The following is a 12,306-nucleotide window of genomic DNA, read 5'->3' as shown; positions in this document are numbered from 1 at the left end:
GCTTTAGCTGCTTTTCAAGTTCGACATTCTTAGGTGGAAACGATTGGCCGATACCTGCAAGACGTCACTTGCCTTTTCTAATTAAGTTTCCAGCTAAATCATCGGATTAGAGAGTCCCGCGATTGGCGAATGAAGTATAACTTTGAAATTGTAATCAACCATATAATTTTATAGATTTTTACGTCTCCTATTTTTATCCTGTCCCATAAATAATATGAGCGCGCACGGCACACTAACATAAATATTAATACCGCGATTATGGAATACGAAAAGTAAATGGACGATTCGAAAGTGAAATTGTAAAATATGTTAATTGTAATAATGTGAAATTAAGGGGCTGACAAGAAACAATACAAATATTTAAGGAGACGGAGAGAGAAGAGTTTTTAACGTAAATTCCCCTCTGCCGATTTTCTTCGCCCATCCAATAGCCTTGTAAACTCCACGAACACTAAGGAAATTCATGAAGGTCAACGTAATCGCGCAGTTCGAACCCATCAAGAAGACACGTCGTTTATGGCGACTAACGAGGCCACGAGCAGCTCCCTCGCCCCATTTACCAAACCCCAAAATCACCACGTGCCATAGGCACGAGCGATGCTGCGATCGGTAGACTCGAGACGCAAAATCTACGGCGCAACGTCACTCGGCGACTGATCGTCGTCCCGCGGCCGATGCTCGTCGAACCCCCGACGGTGGTCCTCGCCGAGTCCGCGCTCGTGCGTGGCTTGACGTTGAAAGTAGAAAAGTTCCTTCACGGGGACCTGACCATACGCATAATGCGACGACGTTCGTCATTCGCGTTGGCTGGGGCGTGGCCACCGACGTAGTTGCGCCGCCGCCACCGCCGTAGCCGCCGTAGCCGCCGTAGCCGCCGTAGCCGCCGTAGCCGCCGCCGTTCGCCGTTCGCCGGCGCAGCGCCGAACGCGAGTCGCTCAGTCGACCGCTCGCACGTCCAGACGCGTCCGCGATCCCGAGCTGTAAAGAGGTGCGTTGCGCGTGTGCTGTGTCCCGTGTCCCGTGTCCCGTCTTCGCAGCTTTTGTGCACCGAGAGATCGAGGGAGCCGGTGACGGCTAGTCGCCACCCCTCGCCCCTACCTCATCATCGCCCCCCACCCACCCACCCACCCGACTAAGAGGAGCGCTGTGTCGTCGAGGTCTACGACGGAGAATGAGGGGCGTAAGGAACGCAGCGAGGACCTACAGTCCGGTACCCAGGAGTTGAGGGCCCCCGTAAAGAAGGAGGCCCCGAGTCGGGCAGGAGCCGAGCGCCGGATTGCAGCGGCCCGTCGGACGCCGAGCGCAACTCGAGTTCTCGCCGTCGCGGGTGTTGGCGCCGTGTGGACCGACGGCCCGATGGGCTCCGTGGCCAGTGCCTCGTGACCACTCGCGGCTTATTGTTATTGTTATAGTTGTTGTTGTATTTGTTGTTGTTGTTGTTGTTATTATTAATATTAATATTAATATTATTGTTGTTGTTGTTATTGTTGTTGAAGTTATTATTGAGTTGTTGAGTTATTGGGTTGTTTGAGAGAAGAGGAAAAGAGCTGCGTGAAGTCGGTGGAGGAGGAGGAGGAGGAGGAGGAGGAGGAGGAGGAGGAGGAGGAGGAGGAGGAGGAAGAGGAAGTTACGGAGGTGCGGTGCGCGAAGAGGAGTTGTGCGAGTGCGCCAAGGCCGAGGATTGGAGTGCGGGCTGAAATAACGAATTGACGAGAGTTGGCCTCTCCTGTGGGAGGATGAGCATCGCGAGCACCTCGCGGACGACGTAAGTGCGCGGCTCATTGAAGATACGCGCTCGCCGTAATCGACGATACGAGCGTGGTGTCGTGGATGTGGCTGTGTTGCGAGAATAGTGGTGTCAGGTGCTGGAAGACGGAGCTGAGGCGGACGACGGCTCTCGCAGCCGAGGACCGGAGCTACCATGGTGTCCACCTCCATAGTCACCCTCGTGTTCCTCGTGTGCCTACAAACGGTGCTGCTCTCGACCGTGAGCAACTGCGCCAAGACCATCAGCATGTACTGGAACACGACGAACTCGATGTAAGTGCTGCACTTGTGTATTGAGCGTTACGCGGCCGACGGCATCCCAAACGAGCGTCCCGACCAGCCTCACAGTGTTCTATAGCTTACCGCGGGAGTGATTCTCGGGACCCGCGACTTTGTCCCCACGATCTCTCGAGACATCCGTATTGTCAAAGAAACAAAAAAATGATGAATAAAAATGAAAAAAATGAAAGAAATACATATATATATATATATATAGAGAGAGCGAGAGAGAGAGAGAGAGAGACAGACAGATAATTAGAGATAGATAGAGTGAGTGAGAGAGAGAGAGAGAGAGATAGAGAGAGAGAGAGAGAGAAAGAAAACGAGTTGCCAACAAGTGTTGAGTGCCACCGATTATATTCCTGTACATTTTTCCAGCCCCACCGTCCTTCAATCCTCTTTCCCCGCCGATTTTCACAATCGCTGATCGCCGATTTTTAACGCATATTTCACAGTGACTTTTGCCACGAGTTCGTAACCCCGCGCGCGCGCTCTGCTGCTCCAACCGCCTTTCCACAAAGTTCAATCAAGTCGAATGTTTAAAGTACAAAATACAGCACTTTTCATGCATCTTTCTCGCCAACTTCATTTTTAGAAGCACGCGATTTCGCGGTTTAAAGAAAAAGTGTTTTATACTCGCTGGAACATCGTCCTACGCACATTGAAATGCTCTAACGAACAAATATCGGGCAGGGAATGGCAATATTAGTAGTGGCATTTTTGAGCTTGAAAACGGGAGGAAGGTGCAATGGAAAAAATTCACCTGCCACTTGTAATAATAATGGCGTATATTCGGAAAGCTTGGACGAAAGTGTAAAAAGTGTGGGAAAGTGTGTGTAAGGTTACTACGTATGATTCGGCCTCGCGAATCATGGTTCTGCCAATGTTTTATCGACTATGCATTCAATACGAAAAATTTTCCGCTAAAGTTTCAAGTTTTCTCACCATTGCCGAACGCGCCAGAATATCGAAAAATCACGTCAGCGTCTATAATGCAAAAGTTGTGAAAATTAAAACCTCAGTGATCATCTCGATTAATGCCACACACTATTCGCCGAAACTACAAAGATCCGTAAAATTCTTTAGTCATTAATAGGAAATTGTATTCTCTAATTAATTAATTAGACGTGCAGGGCACATTATCGTATTATTAGTATCTACAAGGGAATGATTGGCTCATTAGCACGAACGAAAGCGAGGATGCACTCGTTAAACGAAAATTGAAAAGAGGTGAAAAAAAAAAAAGGCGTGGAACGGCAGGGATGAATGTCTCGGACCGGTGCATTAATATTACGTTAGGATGGCTACGAGTAGGAAGGCCGATGACACGGTTTTGGAGACAAGTGCAAGAATTCAGTTTTTTTATCGTCAAAATTCGCACCTCCGCATTAAAATACTTAATCAAGGTGGGCGGAGGGGGTTGGCGGGGGAGGAGAGGAGCGGAGGGGGAGGTGTACGAAGCGAGGGCATTAAAGTCGATAAATCGGCATGAGGAGTCTCCCGGCCCTGGCCAAGCGTAGCGTAACCTTAGCGAAAATTTGTATGCAAATTCGATGATTAGAAGAGAAAAAAAAAGTCGCAGCCCCGCGATATCAAAGCCTTTTCTCTCGGCGAATGTTAATGAAGGCCTCGAGGATCGAGTCCATTTGAAGGAGTCAGCAATGATAAATCGCGAACACGTTTTCGTTTTTCGAACACACGCAGTCGTCGATAAAGATTTTTTTAATGCGCGAACCTTGTCGCAGAAAAAGCCCCGTCGTTCACGCAAATAAAACGCCGAGGCGATTATGCGTCCCGCTAAAGTCCGGAGCATATAGGCTGCGGCGACGAGGACCGCGACGGCTACGGCGACGGGGCAATAGTAGCGGCAACAGCAACCAATATCGTCGTGGCCGCGTCAACAACTACAATAAATGCACAGCCGCAGTCGCACTTTCTTTATCTGGCAATATCCTCACGATAACCTCTCGACGAAATTCCAGGGACAATAGGCGCGGCCGGGGTGTGCGGGGGCGGGCGACGCGGGCAAAGAGGAGGAAATATTTTGTCCCGGTAACGAACTTCTAACGAGGCAAACTCTCATGGGAGCGCAATCGAGGAAAAATCCTCATTCTCTCGACGCTCGCTTTTCCGCTTTAACGGCGGCCCTCGGCGCGACTCCCTTTTCTCATTCTTTGTCGTAGCGCGCGATGCAGCCGAGGCCTTTCCCGATCCTCTCCTCCGCGAGCCGCCGCAACGCTCGCCCCGTGCAATTTCCATGCGCGCGGTGCCGCCAAGCCCGGGCTCTCCCTTCCGTTAAGCCCAGCCGAGTCCGTCCGAGGCAGGCAGATGTTCTCCACTCCAGTCGTCGTGAAAAATCCGCGATGTTATTCCGGCGCTCGTACGTAGGCTCGTTAGGCGAACGCGATGGTAAATTCGAAATGAACGGCCACGAGTTGCCAAGTCTTACTTGCGCGCGCTCGTTCCTTCCTTCCTTCCTTCCTTCCTTCATTCCTTCATTCCTTACTTCCTTCCTTCCTTCGCTGGCAATACGGTAATCGATTCGATTTTTGTGCCACCATTTTGTCTCCCTTCGTTGGTCGTGTTGACATGTAGTTTTACATCGATTAAGCGGGGCTTCCTTTTTCGAGAAATGGTGCACCGCGTCAGTAATGCTATCGGTAATCTAATCCGCAGCCTTTGAAAGAGGAGAGAACGGAGCGGACAGGGTCAGAAATAGAACATAAATCCTTACAAGAAAAAAAAAATATGAATGAAATTCTGATTAATTTCTACACGATTTTTTAATGATGATGAATTGTGGACATTGAATTTTTCACCGAAATCGCGCTGTCTACCTCTTTATCTATTTATCTATCTCTTTCACTTTGCGCTTTCCCCACCCCTCCATCGCCCCCTAACTACCTTTCCCTTTCCCTTTATATATATATATATATATATATATATATATATATATATATATACATATCGGGTCTTCGAAATCGTTTTTTAGAGTTCCGATTCAACGAATGAAAAAAAAAAAAAGAAGAAGAAGAAAAATAAATAAATAAATAAAACAGAGGAGAAGGAGGCGGAAAAAGAACGACTACGAAACGGAAAGAAAGAAACCAGCCGAACACCGTACGTGTGTACTTCTTTATGTACGCGCCCGAACAATGGAAAAAAGATACATCTCGCGCGCGTGACTCTCGAATAATCAGGTATCGCTCATGGAAATGCGAAGAAAAAGACAAAAACGAAAAAAGAGGAGCAGAGGGCGAGCAGAAGGAACCGATACGAAATTTAAAATAAACACGAATAATCAGAAGAGGGGTGAGCGAATGAGCATAAGAGAGCATGAGAGCGTGCGAGATAGAGGGAGAGAGAGAGAGAAAGGGAGGGAGAGAGAGAGGGAGAGAGAGAATGAGCAATGGCATAGTAAATATATGAGTGATTAGATTTTCCTGCATTGTTAAGCTTTAGCTCGCGACGCGTCGTTCGGAAAATTGACGCTTGCTGTTTAAATTTATGCGTTCATTGACCGATTTCATTCAACAGAACATTCGACTCTTATGTGCAACAGGATTTGTAACTTGGCACTGAAATCAGCTCGCGAGCCGATCCGAGCTGTCCATCGTAGATCGTCGATCGTCGTCGTCGTTGTTCCATCTCGCTCACTCACTCACTCTCTCTCTCTCTCTCTATTTCTCTCTCTCTCTCTCTCTCACGCTCCCTCTCGCTCCTCTCTTTCTTTTCCCGTCTCGCTCTCGTCGTACGCCCAAGGCCTCCTTGAGTTTTAACGAGCCGCAACGCGAATCCTCGTTTCACAATCGGCAAAATTGAAAATCGAAAATGCAAGGCCCCGAGAGCGAGTGAGTGACTCTTTTACTGCGTCGTCTTTAAAAGTTTTATGTTATGACGATTGCCAGCGAGTTCATTGTACACTGTGTCTCGGAGGAGTAATTTGCTCTCGCGACAAATGTTTCCCCGAGATAAGGAGTCTGCTCCATTCTTTGACTTTTCGCTTTTTATTATATTTACGAGGGCGAAATAACGGTTCGCCGGCCGCAGGAGCATCGACGCCGCCCGATTAACGCTCCGGATTTCGCGAAATTTTCGGTCGTAGAAGCCGTGCCGGGGCGATCGAGTGGCAGAGAGGAAAGCGGAAGGAGTGTGGGTGGGTGGGGCGGGGAGGCGGAGGAGATATAGTACAATATTTACGCAGCCAAGGCAGCAGAGAGCACTATGTGCCTTTACCGACGAAGATGGGACGGAAGGAAAGCGAGGGAGGTACCGCGACTTCCACGAACGATTTGGTGGCTGGCGAGTGACGCGGGCGCGCACTCGCCTCGGCCTCTTTTTATTAAACTAAATAGTTTTGCAAAAGCAGCCTCCTCGCGGCCTTTGATCTTCGCAAAAAACACGAATATTCGCGGGATATTAATCGGCCTGAGTGCCGCTCCTTGACAGCCGCTACAAAATAAAAAAATAGAGAGGGCGAGGGAGAGAAACGAGCCCGACGGCACCACAGCCAAATGTATAAAAAATCCGACTCTCACTCGCGTTACAACAATAGCAACTCCTGCGTTAACTGTAAAATCGTTGCGCTGCTTTTTAAAAAGTAATTTGGAAACCTAACGGAAAAGCCTTTCAACTTTCATCCGACAATTAAATAACGAGGCCGTAACGTAAGGTTGGCGGAGGTGGGGTGAGGTGGGGTGAGAGGGGGGGGGCGAAGGGGCGAGGGGGAGGAAAGGGCTAGCGAATCATTGGGAAAAATATTATCGTCGAGAAAGAGGAAAATGAAGAAGGGAGGAATAAGCGGAAAAGAGGGTCGGAACTGTTCATTGGCTTGTGGTGAGCGAAGCGGCGATGATTGCTGCCATAGGAGACTTCGATGCTAGGACGACGCATCGGCAGATTTTATTCCCTCCCTCCCTCCCTCTATCGCTATCTTACTTTTTATTTCGTTCCCTCCAAACAGCCTTTATCTCTTATTACACATACGTTACATCCCTCTCTCTCTCTCTCTCTCTCGCTCTCTCTCTCTCTCTCTCTCTCTCGCTCTCTCTCTCTCTCTCTCTCTCTCGCTCTCTCTCTCTCTCTCTCTCTCTCGCTCTCTCTCTCTCTCTCTCTCTCTCTATATATATATATATATATATATATATATATATATATATCCAAGACACTTTTTAAACCTAATTATTTAAGTCCCCACCCCCTTTCTATTTTTACCACCGCCGTCGCTTGCGGAGGTGTTGCGTTATTGTCGCGATAATCGATCACGTGCGTAAAATATCCCCAGGGTTGAAGTTAACCATTGTATCTCACTCGGCGAAGCCGGCGGCCGCCTCCGTAGGTGCGCGCGATATTTTTTTGTTCGGTTTTCATGACGAAAGAAAAGGACCTTTCGCGGTGCGCATCGTATTTCGGCAAGAGCGGGCGGCTCTCCTCTTCTATCTTTCCTCGACATACGTCAAAAAGCTGTGATTTGCGGCTCGTAAAATAGCGCCCGAAAAATTACCCGTTGGGTACGCTCGGCTTTATTCTCTCATACTCTCTTACTCTCTCACGCTCACTCACCGACGATTCTCTGCCCTTTTTCTTCGGATGATTTTCTTTTTCTCGATATTCAGCCAAGGATATTTCTTAGACGCAAGACTGGTTCTTGGCATTGCCGGAACACGCGTCTTTACAGCTCGCTCTTCATTCCACTGGGTATTATTTTTTTTACAGCAATATCCGCGATCGAGTGAACTGCATTATGTTAAATTTATTAAAATGGCATAATATCTTGCAATTTGGAAGCAAAGAAAAAGAAATCATAATCTTCATTAGCACGACGCGATAATGTGTCAGTTAGGAGTTTAGTTACACACGAGAGCTGAAATTCTTCATATTTTAGCTTCCAGGAAAAGACTCGGCGTATAAACTTTACGATCTTAACATTTGTACTCCATAATATACAATGTTTAAATACAGGGAAGAAGAAAAAAAAGGCTGCTTATCCGAAATCCCCATTACTTAGTAAATAATATCGCGTCAAATAAATAATCCTTCGTTACTTAAGGCGCTAATTCAATTTACTTTAATACGCGTCTAATTTGTTCGACTACCTAAATAATTTCTATTTAGCCTGGCAAATTATAGAAACGTTAATGCCAACTATATTATCGCTTATGCATAATTTTTAGATTTAAGAAACGATATTTACGAAGAGCATAGTATCGTTGTATTGTGAATAGGTATTAAAGCGTAGATGCACGTTGCATTTAAGAAATATAATAAGAAGCTATTTAATGCTTGTATAACGATTTAAAATATTTTGCTAAGTATTATCGGGTGGAAAGGAATGTTGCAATAAATGAACGAATTAATGCACCGTCGAGCGAACCAACAAACCAACCAACCAATCAACCAACCAATCAACCAACCAACCAACCAACCAACCAACCAACCAACCAACCAACCAACCAACCAACCAACCAACCAACCAACCAACCAACCAACCAACCAACCAACCAACCAACCAACCAACCAACCAACCAACCAACCAACCAACCAACCAACCAACCAACCAACCAACCAACCAACCAACCAACCAACCAACCAACCAACCAACCAACCAACCAACCAACCAACCAACCAACCAACCAACCAACCAACCAACCAACCAACCAACCAACCAACCAACCAACCAACCAACCAACCAACCAACCAACCAACCAACCAACCAACCAACCAACCAACCAACCAACCAACCAACCAACCAACCAACCAACCAACCAACCAACCAACCAACCAACCAACCAACCAACCAACCAACCAACCAACCAACCAACCAACCAACCAACCAACCAACCAACCAACCAACCAACCAACCAACCAACCAACCAACCAACCAACCAACCAACCAACCAACCAACCAACCAACCAACCAACCAACCAACCAACCAACCAACCAACCAACCAACCAACCAACCAACCAACCAACCAACCAACCAACCAACCACTCATCGTACGAACCGAAAAACGACTCAACAAACGAACGAACGCATGAACGGATGAATGAACGTTGTTATTATACAGGAGAGTAAATTAGTAACTACATGCTCTTTCAACACTTACACCTAAATTAAATATATTTAGGAATATTTTACGTGAAAGATTTTACCTGGAAATATTAGAAAGCAACTGGGAAAAAAGGAGGGAATATTTTCTTCGTTTCTTTTCCTTTCTTTTTTTTTTTTTTTTTTTTTTTTTTCCATCCACACGAAAATCCTTTTATTTCTAAGTAATTTTTTTTTCTACATATAATGTACGCGCTTCTGGAGGTATGTGTAGAGGAGCTTGGCTCGCGTGACAGAAATTCTTTTAAAATAAAATTATTCCTCTGGTGAAAAGGAGGAACGCCTGCTTTCTTTCCCGTAACAGAGCGAGATCATATTTATCATAAATGGATATCGTCTTGCGTTGAATGGGCTCCCGACGAAAGGGTCATTTTTCTCAATGATAATATACGGAGGCGTCGAATAGCCCGGAATAACAGTACTTTAGAGACGAAGGAATGTAAGCGAAGGATGGAAGATGAGTAGCGGGAATGTGCCCGAGCATAGTCGACGAGGACCGATGATGACGGACCTGCGAATTCGGCAAGTGCAGCGGGGCGTCGCGACGCCCGGACTATTTCATTCCTCATATCGCAAGCCGAGATCGCACAAGGCCGTTCGCCATCGATCTTTTGCCCAACTAATCGGACTCGCGGTCGGCTCGTCTACTCCAAACGGCTACCACATCGTACCGCACTCTCTCACCATCTATCACCACCCGCGATGAAACCTCCGCGCGACGTCTCTCGCACCCGCCCGGCTTCTCACCTCCTGACTGCTAAACGTCGAAAATGACGTGTCGTTGCAGATTAGCCTCGAGGGGCAGATGCACTGGTCGCTCCTGGAGTAGAACGGGATGAGCACCAATCTCACCATTTTACCAATCTCACCCCATCCACGCCACCCGTCCCAATCTAATAGCACGCTGGAAAATTGGTCTCGGTTAAACGCGGAAGTAAGGGCGCGAGTAAGGGCGAATCGGCGTGAACTCGGGGCCTATTCTTCCGCCGGCTGCGCAAACCCGAGAGCCTCGAGGATTTAGCGCTCTGCGCGATCCGCCGCCCCGGCTAAATAAAAAGTCCTGGCTATCGGTCGTGTAATTGCGCGCGCAGCGCCGCGAATCAGGCCCTTTTCGGATTAGGAGCGAATCGAGTCCTGCGAGGCTCGTTGGCTCGGGCTCGGGCTCTCCCACTTTTAATAGCTCAACGGGAGAGGAGCGAAAAAACGTCTTCATCATCCTTGCCGATTGGCGATTTTTCAGCCGCCGGAAATTGTGGAGCCTCGGGTAATTAAGCGCGCCGTGGCAATTAATTGCTCCGCCAATTATACGAAAAAAAAAATGCGCTCCTCTATTTGTTTGCGCGATGTAGATAAAGCCAAGGAGCCAGGCTTATTTTTCTTATTCGCTCTTAATTTACTTTTTATTCTCTTGATCGATATTTTATTCAGCGCATAAGGTGCGATCGCTGCTTACGCCATTGTCTCGGAGCGCAATTTACACTCTCACAATTTAGCGAAATTCTTATTTTTTTGTCGGCAGCTGCGGGGCCCGATACAATCTTTCCATAATAAGATCAAGTATTACCGTTGTGGTTTCACGTTTATTATGAGACCGATAGATTTCCTTATAAGCGCGCAAAAAGTCGGCAACTCACGCAAAGTTTTATTAGCAAAGCCAGGGAATAATGACGTTTTCCGGCCTATGGGCGGCCAACGCCATCCCGTACGCCGAGCCATTCGCGGATTCAATCATCGAAACCGGCCCCGCGCTTTATTAAAGTAAATTGCAGAAAATCCCTAAACCATTACGGGTCTTCGCATATGTCTCTACATGCTAATGCACCAGCAAGTATGCGGCTTTCGCCTCTTCGGCATACCATGTCGTTTCCATTACGTCAATTATCTCCGAGTCACTTATTTACATTCTCACACGAGATTAATTAAATAATTAAATTTCTGGCCGGGAGTCGCGATGTTTCCGCGGGCGCGAGCACGTGTCTTCTTTTTACCACCATCACCACTACCACCATCCCTACCCCACAATCCGCGTTGCTCGCCAGCCAATGGAGCCTGGTTTCGCAAAAAACAACAAACAAACTAACAAACGAATAACAAAACAAACGAAAAAAAATATAAGAGGAATAAAATAAACGCTATAAAGAGAGAAAAGATAAAAAAAAAAAGAAATGTGCAAATTACGCCGGGAATCGCTGCTGGTGCTTCTACTTTTCTGTTGCTTTTTTTTTTTTTTTTTTTTTTTTTTTTTTTTTTTTTTTTTTTTTTTTTTTTTTTTTTCAAGGTTCCCATTATTATTAGGTCGAAGCTATCGCCGCTTCGGAGGAAGTGGAGAAACTGACGAGACAAAATTGTACGCGCACACGCTCACCGCATGGCGCTTGTCGTGTATGAATGTCATATGTGTACATGACAGGCCCGTGACTGTGCGTTATCATTTTTAGGACGGCCCTTTTCACTTCGGAGCCCTATTCAATCGCCTGGGAACAACAAGTAAATAACCGGCAATTACGAGCAAAACTGTGGAATTAATCAACAGTTAGGATTCGTATTTGTCTTTCATTGCCTAATGCGTGACGCGCCATCGAGGCGCAGGATCGTTTTGTCTTTCTTCCCCCCCCCCCTCCCCCTTCCCCTCAATACACCCACTCAGTCGACAAGTTCCGGTTATCCTATCCCGGTATATGGAAAAAACGCACGGGGCAACGTCACGTGGAAGATCGATAATCGATCATGGAGAGCGACGCGAGGCAAAGCTAATCGATCAAAACCCGCGTAACTCGTGGCAAAAGCCGAGTTCAGGCCCGAGTTAGTCCTTCCTCGTGGCTTTCCCATCCTTACCCTACCACGGTACTCGATGGCGACGGTCTGACCCTCGTTGGAAATTCGCGCAATGGTTTCGTCGGGACGAGAAGGTCGGGTCAGAGCGTGTACATTGACTCTTCGCTCGAGCGGAGGCCAGTCGGGGCGTGGAGTAGTAAGAACGGCATCGTTGACGGCAGAACGGTGACGTCGTCCGGGAACAGGTTGCCCGCACGGAGCCCAGCATGCACTGGTCTTTCTGGAGGGCCGGAAACGCCGTCTTCGTGGGGAAGTCGGCCTCTGCGGCAGGCGGGTCACGCGATCGCCAACCGTCCAGATAGTAAGAACCGAGGGT

At 47.5% G+C, this 12,306-nt stretch overlaps 1 protein-coding gene across 1 annotated transcript in view; it reads left to right on the top strand.

The window, feature by feature from the left end:
* The first annotated feature begins 1,628 nt into the window (after positions 1-1,628).
* The window catches only part of Ephrin (ephrin), a 73,350-nt gene continuing 62,672 nt past the window's right edge, over positions 1,629-12,306 (top strand). Inside the window, exon 1 of the mRNA XM_011499947.1 lies at positions 1,629-2,040. Coding sequence (XP_011498249.1) covers positions 1,922-2,040 — 119 coding nt within the window. The 5' untranslated portion in view covers positions 1,629-1,921. The remainder of the gene's footprint in view (positions 2,041-12,306) is intronic.

This window comes from Ceratosolen solmsi, unplaced genomic scaffold (assembly GCF_000503995.2).
Source record: "Ceratosolen solmsi marchali unplaced genomic scaffold, CerSol_1.0 scaffold41, whole genome shotgun sequence".
NCBI lineage: Eukaryota > Metazoa > Arthropoda > Insecta > Hymenoptera > Agaonidae > Ceratosolen > Ceratosolen solmsi.
Note: the sequence above shows the minus strand (reverse complement) of the source record. Positions and strands in the feature narration are given on the sequence as shown.